Source organism: Amaranthus tricolor, chromosome 10 (assembly GCF_026212465.1).
Source record: "Amaranthus tricolor cultivar Red isolate AtriRed21 chromosome 10, ASM2621246v1, whole genome shotgun sequence".
Lineage (NCBI taxonomy): Eukaryota > Viridiplantae > Streptophyta > Magnoliopsida > Caryophyllales > Amaranthaceae > Amaranthus > Amaranthus tricolor.
In genome coordinates, this window is record NC_080056.1 from 2,338,247 (window position 1) to 2,359,240 (window position 20,994).

The following is a 20,994-nucleotide window of genomic DNA, read 5'->3' on the forward strand; positions in this document are numbered from 1 at the left end:
CTCTTAGCTCATCTGTCCTACTCTATACCCATCCTTACCCATCCCCGTATTTGCCATACACCTCAGTATACTATTCCATGAAGTATATTATCATCAAAATAGAAGTGTATTTAAGCCAAATGTTTGAAATTTCAAATTGTAGAATTATTACTTGATTTTTTGCAATTTTGAAAATTCATGCAAGTCCCGAGAGCTTGGAATGGATTTTAGACTTCTATGAGGTGGTGATGGGACAAGCATAAGGTGGGTAGTTCTTTTGAACTTGAAGTCACCAACGATCTGCTCCATAATGTTCGTGCAACTGTTAACTAGATTAAGGAACCAACCGGCAACAACCGAATTTTGTTGTGTTGGAGACTTTTATTTGCTGTAGAGATTCCGATAAGACGGCTGCCAAAGATCATTTATATTGAATACTCCGAGGATCATTTGACCAGTTGGTAGTATTAACTTTATTGTTAGTAGTTAAACCGACTGTATACATCAACTTTAATAATGGATAAATTTTAATGTTTTACTGTTTATTTATGAAAATACTAATAAGAAAAATCCATTTAAAAAAGTTGTGTAGAGCATTTTTGATTTTTCAACTAACTTAAATTTATTTACAATAAAACTAAGATAAAATTTTTGACTATTAAATCAATCAACAAGTTAAAATTCATTCAAACACAAAATCCACCTTTAGATTAGGATCAACACCATTGAACCTTAACAAACCTACACACCCATATACCTTTATTATTCTTGCAATCAATTGTAAATGTTTAGACTTAAGCCACCTAGCTAGTCTAACCAAGGTGAATCCAGAACATGGGTCGAATACTCAATTTTATATTTGAACTGATCAAATTAACTATTATTTTTTTATATTATGACATATTTCATACAATTTAATATTAATAGATTTTTAGTCGAATGACCGGGGGCTATTGGCCTAGATAGGCTCAGCCTTATATTCTCCCTTAGAGTCCAACCTTGCATATTTGGAAACAAAAATGCACTAGCATAGTAACACTAGTATAACAGCAATAATTAGTGAATGGAGCAAGTTTGAGCAACCACTCCTCTTATACATCTTTATAGCTGCCATTGCCAAAACTTTCCATCTTCTAACAAAACTAACCCATTACCATCTCTTGTATATATTCCTCCATCCTACTCTTTTCCTCCCCAAACACCCATCACAACTATCTAATCCCAACCCTGTACTTTTACCATATCATTCATTCTCAAGTACAGAACATAACATCAAAAAATGTCGAAGCACGAATCAGCAACCATTACCATCCAAGAACCTAACCCAACTGGATCAAAAGCTGAGACCAAGAAAGTTGTGACAGTTATAGGTTCATCAAGGAGTGCAGACGGCTTGAAACGAGGGCTCGCTATTTTCGATTTTATCCTAAGGTTGGCTGCATTAGCTGCTGCCTTAGGTGCAACTATTTCCATGGGTACTAGTGATCAAACTCTGAATTTCTTCACTCAATTCTTTCAATTTCGTGCTCGATTCGATGATCTTCCTGCTTTCTCGTAAGTGCATACTTATACTTTGATAAGAAACAAGCTCTTTGTTATCACTAACAAGAGTTAGGTTGTAGATATCCAAATCCCCAAGTTCCGCTTAGGTGGGAGCCATTTAATAACATTGGGGTAATGGAATGTCGTTAGATTAGTGCATACTAATAAATATAGCTGTTTATGGCAGTTTTTTTGTGGCTGCAAATGCAGTGGCAAGTGGATACTTAGTTCTATCATTGCCATTCTCCATAGTTAGCATTGTGAGGCCTCAGATTACTGGTGTCAGGCTGCTACTCATCATCTTGGACACGGTAAATAAACATCTACCATTCCATTTTTCTTTACGATTTATTAGCAAGGGTCGAATTCAAGATACTAGTTTAAGATTGCGTTAAGGAACCAGTTCAACCAAAAGTTTTAAGCTGATGGTTGAAGCCCCAGAATATGCATGTTACATACTCTAACACGCTCCTTCCTCGTACATGACGCTAAATATTTCACTTTAAATGAGAGATAGTTGGGATTCGAACCCGTGACCTCTTGTCACACTGGCTTCTAATACCATGTCAAGAGACCAACTCAACCAAGGCTTAACCTATGGTTAAGCCTCAGGATATGTTATATACTTTAACAGGTCTTTCACAACGAGATCCACCTATACAGTAACGGTATTTAATTTTGAAGGTTTGCTGGATAGCTGACCCTGTTAGTCCGTTCTTGCAAGAATCGGAGCCGAATTTTTTTGCTTTTAAAATAAGATTCCCTGCTAAATGGATAACGTTCGTTACCAATGGGAAATTTTTTCTTATCTTAAACCCGATTTATACCAATAGAAACCATAAATTTCATACCCAATAGATGAATTTATTATTATTTTTTTTTCATTTTAGATAGTGACTGGAGTTTTATACCATTCACCAGTATTGATTATTGATACTGGAAAAATTCTTTCCTTTCATTTGCTTTTTTTTGTTCCAGCTCATAATCTGAACGAGTTACACATACACCCTAGTACATGTTCCTCGACGTTGAGGGCATCCCCGAAGAGCGGGGGATTTCGTGACATTTCTGATTGGCTGTCTTGTGTTTCTAATAAGTTGTTTAATAGTTGGCATGCTGAATCATGTACATAATGGGCTGGTTTAGATCAATCCTAACCGAATTTTTTTTTATAGTTAATGGAATATTAAACACAGAATGGTAAACCGAGTAACAAGAAAAAATTTCAAATGTTTAAAACTATTTTTATTCCTTTTATTCGACCGCTACAAGATCAACAATTCCATGAGCTTGGGCTTCTGTTGCTGACATAAAAACATCCCTTTCCATATCTTCGGATACAACCCATAAGGGTTTTCTCGTTCTTTGTACATAAACCCTTGTGATTTGTACATAAACCCTTATGAGGGTTTCACGCAATTTCAAAAGTTCTTCCGCTTCCAGGATAAATTCTCCCGTTTGGGCCTCATAAAAAGAGCTCGCGGGTTGATGAATCATTACCCTGATGATATATACCATAAAAAAGTTCTTCTATCTCGCGTAATGTGATGAATAGAAAAAATATGGAATTAAGAATAAAAAAGATAGAATTGAACAACCGTACGGGCATTTTTTTCGCATTGCATACGGCTATAGAATGGAATTTACTTTCATTTTCCGTTGAACGAAGAGAAAATCTAGAATTGATTAGATCCAGATCAGTAAATTATCCAATTACCACCCTTCTTTTCGTAGGAGCTAAAAATACTATGATGGCTCCGTTGCTTTATATATTTATTTCATCTGTAGTTAAGCAATCCCAAAGTTTCTTTTTGATTCGAAAAATAAGAAAGAAAATTTTTTTGTACTCGTTCAAACATAAATAGAGTCTTTTGTTATGAAAAAAAGTTTGTGACGCTGAAATGGACTCCTAAAGAAATCGGGAATACTCTTCATCTCATACTCCTCTTTCGATACATAATTGAAGGTTTTGAAAATAAAATAGAGAAAAATATCTCATATCGAATTTAAAGTGCCATGCTATTATTACTTAAAATATTAATATTTGATATGGTGAAGGCATAGTTTTCTTTTTTCTTTCAAATAAAAAACTCATTGGCGCCAAGCGTGAGGGAATGCTAAACGTTTAGTAATTTCTCCTCCGACCAGGATAAAAGATCCCATTGAAGCAGCTAACCCCATGCATATTGCAGTTTGACATTTTTGAAAATGTGAATAAATCAGGTAGCAGTAGCACTTGTATCAGCAGGAGCAGGAGCAGCAGCAGCCGTAGTGTACTTAGCACATCAAGGCAACACAAAGATGAATTGGGTGGCAATTTGCCAGCAGTTTGGAAGTTTCTGTGAGCGTGTTAGTGGGGCCGTGGTTGCTTCATTCATTGCTGTTTTTCTTTTCATTCTTCTTGTTTTGATTTCTGCTGTTTCTCTCAGGAAAAACTAGTCACTCTACTCCACTGTTTTCTCACCTTTAATTTGGCCTAATTATGTATAAACAAATGTACTTTTTCCTTTTTACATTTTTTTTTTTGTGTTTAATCTTCAAAGTATGAATTGAAATATCTAGATTGTGAATGCATATTTGTATATACCTTGTAAATTTGTAATATGTAATAATACTCTCAACTGTTCACGATTAATATTCCATATTTATTAGCACAAATATTGAGAAAGGGTAGAAACCACTTTAAATAGTAGATGATTAGATTTCAAGGGTAAATTGTTTAAAAAAGGGTACTTTTTAAAATTAAAGTGAAATTACAAGAGTAAATTGTTAGGAAAAAAAATACTATTACCAAAAAAAGGGACATTTCCTCTAAATTGAATGAAATATTAATAAAAGACCTGCCTGATTTATGAACAAAATATGATAACAAACACAAGACATAGATAGTATAAAAGAGTCGAGGAATTTACGTTCGAACCATAGTCATTTAATTAAAAATCATGTTAATATTGAATTGTGTAACACATATATAACTATATAGGTATTCAACACAAAAAGTAATAAATGAGTTAGTTTATATTCTATATAAACGTAGAGATGAATACTCGGTCCATCCTATACTATTATTTTTCATTTATGCTCGATTTAATGAGGCAAATTAATTTCACTTATATTTGTATTAGAAAATGAAAAAAGTGATGAGATAACAAATATTGAGCTAAAATAGACCAAATAAGCGTGTAGTGACATCAGTAGGTTTTGTAGAAAGTAAAAATCAAGTAATTAAATTTCACAAAGGACACATACATTACATATAAATAAGTCAATTAATGGAATAGACAAAGTCATATTTGTTAACTTAATAATCAATATTTGCTTTGTTGGAAGTAATGGAGGAGCATATTCATTGAGTATATAACTTGATTTTTCGTAGTGATCTATCTACATATACTTTTAATTCTTTGTTTATTTAATTTGATTATTTCATCCCATATTCATTCAATAAATGAAAAGGATAATACCAAATTCTCAAATTATAAGTAAAAATGTAAAATTAAGGAGTAGGACTAGTGTTAGTTTAAAAACAAAAAAATTTTATTTTTGATTAGCTGAAAAAAAGGAGTGGATCATATGAAAATCGAATTCATAATATTTATATAAGAAAAGTGGTATTTGCTCTAATTGAGATAATACCTTACGCTTCTAACACAAAGAATTAGAGTAACAAAATTCGAAAAAAGTAAAAGAGAATGTGTAACCCAGATTTTTCGACTTTTCCTTTAACGAATATTAATTATTTTTTTCCGCATGAAGATCCTGAGCTTTGACTTTTCAAGTGGTAGACAAAATATTAAGCTTTTTTTTGTTAAATTAAGTACTCATTTTCAAATAAATTTTCAAAAAACATGCCTCATAAAAGTGATTAAAATATTTATTTTTTTAAATAAAACATTATGATAGTCAATAATAATAATATTAAGTTAACAAAAAACTTTAACCTTTTATAATTTCACCTACCAGTAAAAATATTAAAAGTTTAGAGTCACTACACAAAATAAAAAATATTTATACACCAACTAAAAAAAAAAAAAAAATTACCACTTAAAATTTTCAAAAATAATATGAAACGGGTCCAGATCCGTGACCCTTTCATTGCCACCTATAAATTCCTACAACTATCTTCTTTCACCATTAAAGAGCCCCATAAGAACAAAAAGTGAGAGAGCGAGAAAATATCAAAACCCAAAAAATATAAAAAGAAAAAAAGAAAAAAAAAAAAAAATTTCTCGAACTTTTGTTGCCTTCCGAATTTCAAAATCATTCAATCTCAACTCCCAAAATTTGAAGCAATTCCAATTAATCACGCAAAAATTCTCAGTTATAATCCCTTAACTGGCGGAACAATTTCCAGAGGACGAACACGAAGAAGACGAAGATACTTTCATGGTTGCAATTATAATTATTACTTCATCCAATCACTGAAGAAAAGAAAAAAAGAAAGAGGAATTCAAATTCATTGATCGATCGATTTAAGAAGCGAAAATTTTAATAAAAATGTTACAAATCTTCTTCGCAGTAGCATTTTCAGCTGTTCCATTAACGCTGTACATTCCTCCAATACGAAGTTTAAATCTGTTTGTGGATACAATCGAAGATGCAGTTCGTCAAACAGGGAGTTATGCAGTTAGAGCTTATCCTCGAATTCATCGAGCTTTACAACGCCTTTTTACTCTTCTTTTAAGGCGTCTTCGGATTTAAAATTCTGGAAATCTCGATTCGAGTCTGTCCAAACGATGATCAGTGTTATGATTACAGTTGATTTGCTTCAACCTATGAAGTATTCGGATTTCGGACATATGAAGTATATAAAGATGAGTATTGGCTAACCCTAAATTATCATCTGAATTTTTGGGTCCGACTACAAGAATTAATTGTATATACTCTCTTTGTCACTATCGTTATAATTACATAAGATGAATCTTGTTTATAATTTGGTTTTCTGAAATTGACCAATTTTGGGGAATTGTTTGGATTGTGGTTTTTTGTTTGAATTTGAGAAGATGGATTGAATTTTGGTGGAAAGAGTGGGAGATGGATGGTTAGGATAAGGGGTTATCTGATACTCTCTTGTTACAACCATTATTCTTTGTAAATTCTCCTTCTCTTTTCCTTTAATTTTATTATGATTGATTAATTAATTAATAATAATAATAATAATAAATAATAATAGAGCTGACTTGCTTTTTAAGATTTTTTTTATGGCTTTTAGCTTGGTCAGATTATATCCAAATTGCTTCCTTTTTTTTTGTAGGGTTTTGTTTTCTGACTTGCATTGTGTGTGATGATTCAGATTATTATTCTTGGTATTTCTATGAATTGTATTTATTTATAATATCTAATTTAATTTGTTGTGTAGGTTAAATAGTTCTATTATCATTTAGGGTTATCATGAAATGATGATGTAAATTGTAATACTTGTGCTTATTGGTTTCACTTTATAACTTATGAGATGGACTAATATTTATTTACTTGTGTCTTTTAAATTGTTATTTATTCAATATATTATTATTAATAGCAATTTCAAAGGTACAGGAAAAATAGTTTGAAATATGTTTTACAATGATTTATGGGTGGATTGTTAGTCGTAGTTGGTTGATTTAATTTATTCGATCTTTTAATCAAATAATCTATTAAAGTTGTTTGTTGGTTCATCGATTTCTACGGTTCACTCCTTTTGATTCATTGAACATGCTATATTTGTCATAAAAATATGAGGTTAAAGATGATTTGTATATACAAATTACAATACAATGAAGCACAAATTATTAATTTTTGATCATACAACCAAATATGAATATAGTATCATTATATTATGCGTGTAAATGTGTAATATACAGCTAGTGAACCACAATACTTGGAACCTTCAATGTTTAGAATTACATTTTATTTATTTGGATTTGAATTTTTCATGCTAGTGACCATTCCATAGTGTACTTGAGAATTATGATATTTAATAAATTATTTAAATGGGGAAATTGACTTGTATTCTAATCATCTCCAATGTGTAAAATAACCCTAAAATTTTAAAGTTACCCTTAAATTAGAAGAAATACTAATACAAGAATTTTTGAATCGGACTAAATCAAACAACTATATGTCTTGGTGTTTAGAAAGTAACAACGACATTATTTTTTTTGGAAATTAAAAGTGACAATGACATTTAAACAACTAATTAATTTAATTTACTATACTTCCAAAATACTAGTAATCCGTAGCTTTATATTAATAACATTAAGGAATGAATTTTAAAAAAATATAAAAATAAATTAAAATGTATAAATGAAATTAAAATAAAATGGTGAGTCATTGTTAAAAATAATGATAAATGAGTAATAATAAAAGTGAATAGAAGCTTAAGCATTACTATTGTATGATTAGCTCGGATAATGACAGTTTTGAGCATATTTAAAACCTTTATGCTTTTTATTAATAATATATTACTAATATTTATTTTATTTAAAAGAGAGAAAATTTATATATGATTTATCAAGAATATCTGTAAGTCAAAATATATTTATATGAAATATTGTTAAATTTTACTAGGTACTTTTTTATAAATTTTTATGAAATTTATTTATAAATGTTAAGTCTCAAACTCATGTTTTAAAAACCGCGAAAAAAAAAAATATTAAAGAAGAAAGGTTGGAATATGTATTATTGAAATTTCTTCAGCTAAATATTTTGATATTTTTAAACACATATTTTAAAAAACTTATTTGTTACGATGTAACTTTCTAACAATGTAGTTTCACAAAAATCTTTAAGCATCGTGATTTGTCTCCCCTTAATGGCTTAAATGTTACTCTTAAATAGTTGCATCCATTAACTTGTACCAATTAAGGATCACTTATTATTTTATAAGACTATGACTACTAGAAATTAAGTAAATTTTGATTGGGTGGATCTCTAAAATTTATAAACAAAATAATTTTTAAAATCTTATTATTTTTTAAAACTAAAGGTAAACTCATATATTAAGATTTCAATTCAGAGAATAAAAGATCGACAATTCAAGTTGGATCATCCTTAGCTTATTTCAGACTTCATCAGTCATTACAATACTGACAATCTTGCTAATTTATAAGCAATTTTATTGTTTTCTCTAAAACAAAACAAAAACGTAACAGAATCAAAATTTGATATTTTGAAATTAAATATGATAAAGAAATTTAAATTAACTTCTATCTGCCCATAAATTTTACTAGATAGATTTTCGAAAAAAATGTCACTTTTTTCTAGTTATATAACTTGTCTCACTTTTCTCTCGTATTTCTCGCATATTTTATATTTTTACATTATATTTAACTTTTTACGCGAGTTATAAATAATTATTAAAAATATTAAAATGTTGCTATTATTAAGAGTAACATAATGTGCACGTAAATTATCACATTTTATAGGCTCTATCCAACACTCCAGTATTCGTTAGAGAAGTTGAAATTTAATGCAGTGAAAATGCAGATAGGACAAAACAGGCTCCCTTAAATTTGGAAATTGGTAAATAAATGTTAGTATAATCGGTGCTGTGCAGCAGGAGCCCTGTGATTCCAAATTCCATTCCTTCGTCTTCAACAGAAATTTCTTACTATAACTCTAAAATACTCCATTAATGCTTCATTTGATCATGGTCATAAAAGCTATTTTTGTAAGAGACTATCTCTCGATGAGATAACCTCAAAACTAGAAGTCTATACGCCAAATTTTTTTTATTATTAGACTATTTAATCAAAGTATGGGGCATGTCTCATATAAAGTGGAGTTAGTTTAGCATATGGATGTATATTTGGATATTGAATTCAGTCTGTTGATAATTGTTAAAAGAATGATGAGGTTGGGAGAGACATAGGATAAAGGTGAATAAGAGTAAGGAAGGAATGTGAAGCCCCGGGAATCAGGAGAAGATGGCAGGACAACATGTGAATTACAAACTCGTGAAACTTAAAAAATGGGGGTGTTCACTGTACTTACTGTAGTCTTCACTCTTCACTGTTCACTCACTACTCACTACTCACTACTCAGCCACTTGAATTACACTGTAGCAGTCGATCAGAATCCTAGGAATGCTCATGCATATCGTTTGACTAGCTAGCGTTTCACATCTTGACCACATTTCCTTTTACTTTATTTATTTATTTATTCTTATCAAACATTTTTTTTCAACATTTAATCTTATTCACATAATTTAATATTTCCTATCAATATCTTAATATTTAAAGTAAATTTTTAGTGTTGCAATCTCCTAAAAACGATAGTAGTATAATCTTTTTTGGTACCATTTTATAATAAAATTCAGTGACTAGAAAAGAATTTGCATATTGAGTTGTTTTATTTTATAAATTATAGAGTTGATATTTTTAAAATTAAGGCTTTAGACTTGCTTTAATTATTAGATCTCTTATTTAGTTGTTGATAGTATTAAATATGACTAAATTAAATTATGATTTTTGTTAGCAATAATTGCTCATATTGACTTGAATTATTTTAGTAGTCAACTCTATATATTTTAGGATTAAGTATCTAACGTTATTGTTCTAATTACTCGTGAGCTAAATTCATCAGATACTAACTCAAATCAATATAATTGAGATTGGTTATATGTCAAAAAAAAAGAGAGATCGAGACTAAACATATTATAGAACATTATTACCTGAGCTAGTTGATATACATACATAGAAAATTAGAAAACAAAACAGATTAGAAAACATTAAATTTTTTTTCGACTAAGATAGTTGATATTCACATAGAATAATCGAAACGGCTATACACTGTTACGAAGATAGAGTGTTTGGCAAAGTAATGTATCATAACTTATCAAATACAAATAAATGGTTGAGTAGTTCAACCATTATATCATTTGATGAATTAGTTGGTTAAAACAATTAATTCGTATAAATTAGCTAATTTACAATAAATTATGGTATTTAGTATAATTAAAATCTATATTTGTTGGTGTGATGAATCTACAATCCCGTGGAAAAGTTATAAATATAAATCTTGAAGAAGACCAGAGGAGATTTAGTAACGGTCACATGGGCCTTTGGACTCGAATTCTCCAAACGTGATTGCATTTAAATTTCCATGCTTTACCACACTCTTCTTAATACTTATATAACCCCCCGCGCCTTTTTCAAACCAATCCACTCTCTCCCTCTTTTTCCCTTTCCACTTTTTCAAAATACAATTCGATTCAGAATAGAGTCTTATCTCAATTAAAGCAAATACCGCATATCTCTCTGCCTGCCCTGTAATCCAAATTTGATCAATGGAGAACTTCAGAAAAACACCATTATCGAAACCATGGAAGAAAGGGCCGGCAAGAGGCAAGGGAGGTCCACAAAACGCGACATGTACATATCGAGGAGTAAGGCAAAGGACATGGGGAAAATGGGTAGCTGAGATTCGAGAACCCAAGAAAAGAACTCGACTTTGGTTAGGTTCTTTTGCTACGGCTGAAGAAGCTGCCATCGCTTATGATGAAGCCGCTAGACGGCTTTATGGTCCTGATGCGTACCTCAATCTTCCTCATCTTCGATGCAATTTCAACCCTCTTAACAAATCACAACGATTTCGATGGTTTCCATCCAAGAATTTCATATCCATGTTCCCTTCATCCACTTCCTCTAACTCATCATCCTTGCTTAACATAAATGTTCAACCAAGTGTTCATGTTATTCATCAAAGACTCCAAGAATTCAGGAACTATAAAACCAATAAATGTGAGCCTAAGATGATCATGAACAAGGATAAGAGGGTGATTCAAGAAATTGATGATGATAAGCCTCAGATTGATTTACATGAGTTCTTGGAGCAAATGGGAGTGTTGAAAGATGATGAAGAAACAGAGTATAATAAGATTGATGAAAAGGGTATTAAGGGTAATGATGATGATAATATGAAGGAGATGAATTGTGAATGGGATGAATTGATTGAAATACTAAGAGAAGATCATCAAGAAGTTGTTGAATCAACAAGCTTTGGACATTTTAATGTGGAAGAAGAACTTATTACTTTCCCACCTACTATTTGGGACTTTTAAAGAGCCTTAGTTTTTATTTATGCAAATCTAGTTTTAGAGCTTACTCAATATTGGTGTTTAGATCCTAACTTAATGTAGTCTTAGGGGACTGTTATTGGTATTAAGTGGTAAAATTTGAGAACGGTAATGGGTTCTAGTTCTAGTTTTCATTAAAATGTATTATATCATTCCCATGGTAGTGGAGCATTCACCGTCAAATATGTGTTTTTCTTTATAATTTTTCATTACTACTTAATAACACTTTTTTAAGTGGTAGTGGATAAAAATGAATTTTGTGAAGAAAAGGAGTGATTAGAGTGTAATAATAAATCATGTCAAATTATTTTTCTCGCTAAATTATATTAAATTTTTCATTTTTATTCCTAGTTCCTCCTATTTCCGTTAAATGTTCCATTTGATTTTTCAATACTATTCATCAATCACTCTTATTATGTGCTTTGTTTTTTTAATCCAAAAGTCTATGCAAGTGAGATCTTATTTGATTTGACTTATTGTAAATTTTACTAATATCAATTTTTTATAATTTTTACTCAAACACAATTAGAGATATTTAAGATTGAAATAGTGCACTAGCAAATGTGCTAAAACCAAATGGGACATTAAAAAAGAATAAGGGGTATTATTTAATAGAAAAAATTGTCATAAATGATTCCACTTATTGCTCATATGTGAATAATTACTATTCAAGCACAAATATATTTTTTGTTGACAACACCCTTTGCCACACGGCTACTGTATCAACATTACAAAATTGTGGAGCAAACATTTTAACTAAAATATACTCCATAACCTCTAAAAATAGGTGGCTTTAGCAAGTATTGCAAGATAATATTCAAGCATTGTTGCATTATAATGTTAATTCTTGATCCAAATAATAGAATATGAAATGGACATTGTTGTAAACATACCTCCAAATCCACATTCCACTTGACAGAAACAAAAACATTTTCCAGAAATGAAGCCAGTTTTAAGTTTTCCAGAAATGAAGCCAGCTACAATAAGTCGATTCTCGAAGAAGCCCTGGAACGTTCTAATACACAACTTAACATTTAATGTGTTCCTGTAGACCGTGACTTTCTACTCTCAGGAGCAATGAGGATGCCCAGCAAGTCTCGGGGGCTTTCAGACTAAGTGCACACTATTCTCTTCATTGATAACGCTTCATAATGAGAACCGGTAAGAATTTCCGATCTCTCTTTTGGTTTATTCATTCCCATATTCTGAAGCACTCAGATACTCGCCATGCTCCTCAAAATATTCAATCAATCGCTTCAAAAATTGGTCACTACTCACAGTTTCGGTATCACAAATCAGACAACATTGCCGTCTTGCACGAGTCACAGCCACGTTCATTCTCCTACGGTCACTCAGAAAACCCACCTGAATGATTACCATACAATTCAGAGAACTGAGTACAATTTTGAAATAAATTTGAGTTCACCAACTAAACAATATGAATTACAAATTAAAAACATGACAAACCTCTTTCTTTGAGTTTGATCGAACCATTGAAATAATAATAGCTTCTTTTTCCCGACCTTGGAAACCATCAACAGTTGATATTTCCAAATCTTTTAACTTATCCACATTACTCTTCAACATCTTCAAAGCCACAACCTGGCACAAGAACACGTACTAATTACCATTGGTATGTACTAGATAAAATCGTTTCTTAATGAGATTAGTATGAACACTGTAACTCCGACACTTAACCCACCCTACGTGTGAGGCGTCCACACAACACCCAAATCGGACCAATGTCGCGCCTTGCGAATCACAAATTGAAAAAAGTGATTAAGGTGAGTTAGGGCTATTTTTAGGCCATTTTGAATGAATTACGAATTCAAAAAGCAAATTAGCTGGCGAATTATGTTTTGCTGAGTCGGGCAATAAAATTGACCAAAAACATAATTTTGGGTATATTTGCATATTGGACAAACGACACAACACCTGACTTCTTTGGGAGTCCAAGTAACATGAATAAGAAGAAAATAGCATACTTGTGCATTATAAGGTGTTATTATTCCAATATTTGAAGCTTGGACTCCACTTTCAACGAGTCTTTTGGCATGAGCTATAGCAACCTCTGCTTCGCCATCATTCAATGTGCTGTCTTCTTCATCTTTCTTTTCTTCCATGTCACAACTGAAAAGTATGAGGTAAATTACAAGAAATTGAAGGAGGATCAGCACAGACAATTTAATTCTACATAGAGTTTACAACATGATCACTACATCACTAGGAGTATTTAAAAATGTGATGTTAACAAATGGTCAACGGAAAACTTCGTAGATTCAAACAAATTTGTACCCTGCTATGTCGACAAGCAGAAGAGTAGGTTCAGTTGCAGTTGTTTTATTCACTCCTTCCAAATCATAGAGCATGTGAGCAGCAACACATGAATGAGCTTCTATCTGTAACGATAATAATTACGAACATTGAAGAAATCTAATCAATACTTATAGCATGGAAGTCGTCATCATCATCATACCCGGTATATCCCGCAAATAGGAATACTATGGTCAAGGTCTAGTGAGTGAAAGAATGCGGCAACCCATACCCATAAAGGAGGATGCGGCCAAAGAGTCCCCTGGCTCGAGATTGATCATCATACCCAATATTCATAGCATGAAAGTAATTTAAATAAAATTGCTATACAAGCTATGCTCAATATATTAGCACCTTACTGTCATAAAGCTCTTTAGATGACCAATCCATTATAAGTTTGTGCATGCGGTATTGAACAGTGAGCATTGACATAATATCGTCCCCATACAAATCTGCAAGACGCTCAAATAAGGTTCTCCCTAGGCCTTTCTTTTCGGCTTCAACACTTTGGATAGTGGGCGGAAGCTGAAGATGATCACCAGCAAGAATACATCTTGTACCCTGATAAGCAATACTGAAACAAATTATGCAATATTCTTCTCATCTTGAAACTCTCCTGGCCCCACTAACAACCAAGAAAGAGAAAGGAAACGACAATTTTACATTTTTTTGGCAATCAGCATGATGGTATGTTATCCAGCATGAAAATACAATCACTCCTGGAAAAGTTACCTTCAGAAGCGCTATCCAGCATGCAATTTCAAGTGCCTGTGCAGCTTCATCGATAATCACAAGGTCAAAAGTAGTTTTGTCGAGTTTTTTAGTTAACGCTCCAGTTAAAGTCGTCAATATGATATCTGCATTCTTAATAACATCAGTCACAGCTAGCTGTTGCCGTTTGCGCTCTTCCTTGGAAAGAGAACGGAGCTCCTTCATGATCTCCCTCTTGGTACCTTTATCTTTAGTCTTCAGAAGCTTTGCATTTAGTGCCTGGATATTACATCTGATCCATTAACTTTAAAGAATAATGACTCGCCCATGTACATGATGATTATCAACTTTAATTAAGTAGGAATATTATGGATGTTACCTTGATTTCTTTGCGAATGTCATTTGCCAGAGAATTGTTGTCGCCCCGTAGCACCTAGATATATGCAAACAATATGTGAGGACAAAGGTGGGAGGAAGGCATATTAATTTCAGAAAATACATTACAATTCCTAACTATAAAATGTCGATGGTAAGTATATATTAACAATAATCATAGTGCCAAAACATGGTTGTGTGCTATCGTATCGGCCGCATTGTAAATGTTTTCAAATCATAGTGCAAAAACAAGGCCGCGTTGCATTGGACGCATTGTAAAGGTTTTCAAAGAAAGTATTTCTCGCATTGTAAAGGTATAAAAAAACTGCATTTTGGGTCGTATCAATAAATATTTCATGCTTCCGACTGACTTTTAGGCGTTATGATAACAACATCACTCCAGTTACCACATTACCATTCCATTATTGCGATACCTAAACCACAATTTTGCACGACGTTTCAAATTATTTTGGTTACTTTTTTTTTGTAAATAGGAAACATCAATATGTCAATGAGCATAGGGTATCATAAGTCATGACCCACCTGAGCATCTAGAGCACTTTCCAATACTTGAGGGAGCAAACGGGCAGGATGACCCACTCTCACCAGCTTGACCCTAAAGCAAGCAATGGGTATCAAATGTAGTGAGCCGGTTGAAAAATAAACACAAACCGAAAAGGGTTTCTTAAGAACTCAAGCTGTAAATTTTAGTGAGAATGCTAAACTAAAATTTTAAATACCTGTCTACCACTTGCAATGAAAATGAAATTTTAAAACCAATCAGATCACATAACCATCCTCGTAGTTCACTATGCTTCCATCACATAACCATCCTAGACTAGAAATTTACCTGTGTGGATTAAGACGCTCAACAATATTGTCAACAGCAATATTGGACGCAGCACATGCAAGTATTTTTGAACCACGCTTTACTTCCTGTAGGATAATTTCTACAACAGTTGTGGTCTTCCCAGTACCAGGAGGTCCATGCAGCAAAAACACATTGTTCGATGACAATGCCTTGGTAATTGCAGCTTTCTTCAGAAAAGAGTTATGTCGAGCTTCATTAGAATTGAGTTGCTCAACACAGAAATGTTGCATAGATAAGAAGCATAAAAGGGATATGCCATTAAACGAAATCCAAAAATCATGTCAATGATCAAAGCAATTTGAAAGGCAGAAAAAAACATGCTGCCACTTTGAGTGAAGAGGCAATTTTAAATGAGAAAATTGTGATTCCTCGTATGAGTGTATGAGCTTCATCAGAGGTTCAGATCAACAAATAGCAAAGAAAGCCAAATATACTTATTGAATCATAAACATCATAGCAAAAAAAATGGAGAGGTACAGGAAGCATACATCAAATCAGTTTGACAAGAGATTGAATAAAAAGGGGAAGAAAGAACAGAAGTAGGGATGGACAAATCCAATGGGTGATCATTATCCCGATTTATCAGTAAAGATAAATGGGTGAAAAACCATATCACATGGTGAAAGCGGAAAATTTTCACCCATCAACCATTTATCCGACCCCATATTGTTGGTATTAAGGATTTGACGTTGTTTATTGACATTGTTAATGTTACTTTTGAGCTGTAGGTTTAATAATAATGCATGCCTTAAAATCAGTAAACTTTCATCAGTTGTTGGGAAAAGACGGAATAAGAAACCTTTTAGCACATATGATGTGGCTAAGATTGTGTAAGAAGCATTGCTGCAACCCATATATGCATAATTGAATCAAAACTATCAAACATAATAATAAAATGTTTGTTAAATGAAGGAGAAACGCGCAATAAAAACTACCTGAGAGTGATCTAGATTCTTATTGAATGGAGAGAAGCTATATTCATTTTTTGACTTTCCAGGGGGTTTCTCTCCAAATAGTACTGGAACTAGGTCAGAAGCAGGACCTCTTGGTACACCTTTACTCATCTCTACCAGGGTGTCTTTCATCCTACGATACGTCACCTAGCAGCACAGCCATTCCATCACTCACAAAATCCCAGTATTTCAAAATCACATCATCTGGTCTCTTATGAAATAATGTGAACTTCTATGCTAAAGGCAGTCCATTTACACTGAAATTATACAGTATTACAGCTCTAACTGAAAACAAGTGCCTTGCTTAAATATCCAAAATCATTTATTTATTAATTATATATATTCTAGCTAACTCATAGTATAAGAAAAGGAGACACAACGAGATAAATTATTACACATGATAGAATTACGGACAAACATAGGTGAGGGATACATGAGAAGGCAGAAACTAGTCAAATCAAACAGTTAACTCATCAGAGTAACTCATCATAAACCCCCAAGAAAGAGGCGAAAAAGCCATGTGAATGTCATACAGAAAAACCGTCAAATATATAATAATCAACTTGGCATTGGAGTAATGGCATGTTATGCGGGCAAAGAAGTGATTAGAGAAATTAAATCAATGGTCTGTGACCACATAAAAAGTAACCATGCTTCAATGATCTCCATACTCAAACATTATGCATCCCTGAAACATGCTGAGTACTGAAACATAAATCACTCCAGTCTTCTCTCTAGACTCATGAACCTAGAAAGGTGATGAAGAGGGGAGAGAGATATTAAAGGGTGGTGCATCAGTTTTTATGGACAAAACATCAAGCAAAACACAAGATCTTTAATGCTTATTCCCTTCCAGATACAATAGACCGCTAATAGGCCAAGCTATAGTCAAAGTTGTGTTCAAAACTTCAAATTACAGATACATACTATCCATAAACAGAAAAATACACACTCTTACACGCAACCTACCTCATTTGCCACTTTCTCAAGTCGCAGTGAATTATTCAAGCCTTCCTCTGGAATATCATCAAATGCAACAGTGATAGATGAATCCTGGTCATAGCATGCATAAGTGAGACATCAGTATTGTGGAAGGTAATTACAGAGATAATGTCTTTACAAAGAATACCTTCAAACGATAAACCACGCCTTGTCCTAGGGAAGGAGATCCAGCATCAGCCTTATTCAGCTTTAAGATTACCACATCATGTGGCCCAAACTGCATCAGAAAAAAACTTAGTGAGCATGATGATACTGAGAACGAAATGAAAATGAACTAACATATAGTTCAAGCTGTAGGAAAGTAATACAAGGAAACAGTTGGGGTAGAATGTGCCACCAGTACAATCCATTTATTAAGAATTTACTTCAGTTTTGCTCTTCAAGCATAAGACCATCACATAATATCACATTTTTTTTTTAGGAATTTACTTCATTCTTTACTCTTCAGTATTAACCCAGACATGTGGTGGGTCAAACATCCAACTTGGAACAATTTCAGAAATCAAAAACTAGTAAAATGTCTTTCCAGCAAGGTTCTGACTTCTGAATATGCTATATATATGCATGAAGTTCGTAACATTCTTACAAATTGAGTAAAAGAAGAAATCGCCTACCTTGTGTGGGGAAAGAACATCTCCTTTTGTGGATTGAAATTCAAGAAGACTCTTTCCCATTAATCCTGCCTACCATGGTTGAAACAGATTCAAATTAGCAACAAGCCAACAATAATCCATAACAATGCTTCATTCAAAGAACTAATAAAACTGCACTGTTTGCTTTAGCTCTTGAAAGATTTCACGCTTACAGAAAAAGTAAGCGGGGATCAGATGCACAGTTCCACCTAGACTTAGCTCATGTGATGATCTTTAAATCCTCGTTGTTAAACTCCATGACTATAAGACAAAAGAGGAAAATGTGACTTCTTGCGGATTTTTGTTATGTAAATTTAACTTGCACATGAAACTATTGATACTAAATGTTCACCCATTAGCCTATTACATACTACAGTTTTGACTAAAATATAACATCAAGCCAAGAGTTTCCCTTCTTTTCAGCCAAGAGCATCAATGCGCTCATAAAGAATTACATGTCAAAATTACATCAAGAGTATTGCTCATTGACCACCAGAAGTCACGTTTAGAACATTCTAATGTGTGTAAAACTAATCAAATGGAGCAACTTTAGGTTAATAACAGATATTGATTCGCAAATCGATACCCAAACACAAGATCATTAAACCCTTAGTAGTTAGAGCAAAACCAAACCATTGGCAGCTTTAGTGTTTTCAAAAATGTGTTTTGATGCTGATTTATCGGTCATTAACTTCCATTTTTCCTATCAAAAGGTCAAAGCCCTTATAAACTATGATCATAAACATGTTCTCCAACCTCTTATTCATACACCCATTAGAAGAAAATCAAACATATGCTTAAAAAAATGAAACTTTTTAATTCTTGGAAAAGAAGAAAAAGGGTATACCTGAACATCAACACACTTCAAATTAAGAATAATGGAACCTCTCTTTTGAGCAGCATCTGTGCTTCTAGAAGAACTAGAAGTTATAGAAGCAGATATCTCGGCTTCCTAAACAATCAACAAAGAACATAAATTGTTTACTTTACCAGCAACAGGAGAACTAATCAAAAAATACCAATAAAAAATTTAGGTAACATAAAAAATTAGAGAATTAACAAAAAGATATGTACTTTGGCGGGTGAAATACTCAATTACCCAATACCAATCAATCCAAAAACAGATAAATGAAATACTGATATACCATTAACAATCAATCAAATAACAGATTAATGAAATGCTCAATTGTTGTATATGTGGCTCATAATCTCATTGTGTAGCTTGATGTTGTGTGGAGTATGGTGTGCTAGATATAAGAGGTGCATATGAAGTAGAAACAAGGTCAGAATGTTTTGGCAACCTGCACGACCATCACGAGCCTCTTGGCTCAACCTGCTGTATCTGGCTCGACCCACTCAAGCAGGTCAACTCGACCAAGGTCCCACTCAAGCAAGCTTCAGCCAGGTGTGTGTTGCATTATGTTTTGTTTCTGTTTTGCACAGGATTTGTTGCTTGTTGTCCATCACTCTTTTTAGCCTTATATATATATACACATTATCTACATCATCTGTAAGAGAATATAAGACATACATTGAAAGTGTAATACTCTTGTAATCCTCAAGATAGTGACATTAATCTAGTTAGAGAGAGACACAAAATTAGGGTTCTTGGGTTGAAATTGGGGGTTTCTAATTTCCCTTTGTAATCTCTATAGATTTTCATTCTCCATAGTTAGAGTTGGATTATTACATTTAGTCAAGCACTCTAATCAATAAATTGTCTTCATTTCTTTGGGTGGGGTTTTATAGTCTAATATCAATTTAATATTAGTATTTTCCGCACCTTCCAATTCTTGGTGTTTTAATTATTGTTCATTTTGCAATGTTTTTCATTCTTTGTTTTAGAATATTCAAAGAAAGAGCATTTGCTCTAACATCAATTGCCCAAAAACAATCAATCAAACAACAGATAATGAAATACAGAATTGCCCAACAATAACAATCAATCAAATAACTGATGAATGAAATACTCAATTGCCCAACAACAATCAATCAAATAACAGATAAATGAAATACTCAATTGCCCAACAACAATCAATCAAATAACAGACAAATGAAAAACTAAATTATCCAACAAAAATTACTAGAAGAGCAGAAGATATTGATAAAATAGAGTGGAAAAAGAATACCTTTTCAATGTCAATTAAAGGAGCCATTGTGGATATGAATTGTTGAAGAGAAATAGGAGAAGACTTGTTTGCTTTATCCCCATTCATGGTTTCGGACTGATGCTGATTCTTGGGGGTTGGGAGGTTAGAGAAGGAGAAACAGTGCAGTAAAAGAGACGTGGTAAGGCAGTATGGTTGTAGACTGTATTCTTGTTTTGTGTCTTGTAAGTTGTAACAAGACTTAGCAATGAGGGAGAACCATCTCGCACATCAACTTATTAGTTGCTTTTAGTTAAAATCCGACATGGGTTTGAGCACGTGCAATATGTCAGATTAGAACCAACCTGATCTAAGCTTTTAAGGAGAAGGTGGAGGTAGAATATTTACGAGTCTCTTAAAAATCGCTCAGCTTAGTTTTTTTTTTTAATTTTTAAATTAAGTTATTTATTAAGTC

General features: G+C 32.7%; 3 protein-coding genes across 6 annotated transcripts; 2 read left to right on the forward strand and 1 right to left on the reverse strand.

Annotated features, from left to right (window-relative positions):
- Positions 1–5: 5 nt before the first annotated feature.
- Positions 6–4,103, forward strand: LOC130826262 (casparian strip membrane protein 3-like). The gene is made up of 3 exons (XM_057691860.1): positions 6–1,533; positions 1,709–1,832; positions 3,745–4,103. The coding sequence occupies exons 1-3, from the start codon at positions 1,259–1,261 to the stop codon at positions 3,958–3,960; spliced, it is 615 nt and encodes a 204-aa protein (XP_057547843.1). The 5' UTR covers positions 6–1,258; the 3' UTR covers positions 3,961–4,103.
- Positions 4,104–10,676: 6,573 nt separating this feature from the next.
- On the forward strand, positions 10,677–11,887 carry LOC130826264 (dehydration-responsive element-binding protein 2F). Its single transcript, XM_057691865.1, has one exon. The coding sequence runs from the start codon at positions 10,787–10,789 to the stop codon at positions 11,558–11,560; it is 774 nt and encodes a 257-aa protein (XP_057547848.1). The 5' UTR covers positions 10,677–10,786; the 3' UTR covers positions 11,561–11,887.
- A 255-nt stretch (positions 11,888–12,142) lies between these two features.
- LOC130826263 (uncharacterized) lies at positions 12,143–20,850 on the reverse strand. Of its 4 annotated transcripts, XM_057691862.1 has the most exons (16): positions 20,562–20,810; positions 19,734–19,940; positions 19,280–19,384; positions 18,415–18,483; positions 17,928–18,017; positions 17,768–17,851; positions 16,781–16,945; positions 15,825–16,012; positions 15,518–15,590; positions 14,979–15,032; positions 14,621–14,878; positions 14,243–14,449; positions 13,871–13,974; positions 13,561–13,705; positions 13,043–13,177; positions 12,144–12,940 (listed from the first exon to the last, which is right to left on the reverse strand). In XM_057691862.1, exons 2-16 carry the CDS (start codon positions 19,743–19,745, stop codon positions 12,764–12,766), a joined length of 1,866 nt encoding a protein of 621 aa, XP_057547845.1. In that variant the 5' UTR covers positions 19,746–19,940; positions 20,562–20,810; the 3' UTR covers positions 12,144–12,763. The 4 variants fall into 4 exon arrangements, with proteins under 4 accessions (XP_057547846.1, XP_057547845.1, XP_057547847.1 ...); XM_057691864.1 differs by lacking the exons at positions 19,734–19,940; positions 20,562–20,810 and adding an exon at positions 18,606–18,693 and having other exon boundaries at positions 19,280–19,385; XM_057691861.1 differs by lacking the exon at positions 19,734–19,940 and having other exon boundaries at positions 12,145–12,940; positions 20,562–20,850.
- Between the last annotated feature and the right edge of the window lie 144 nt (positions 20,851–20,994).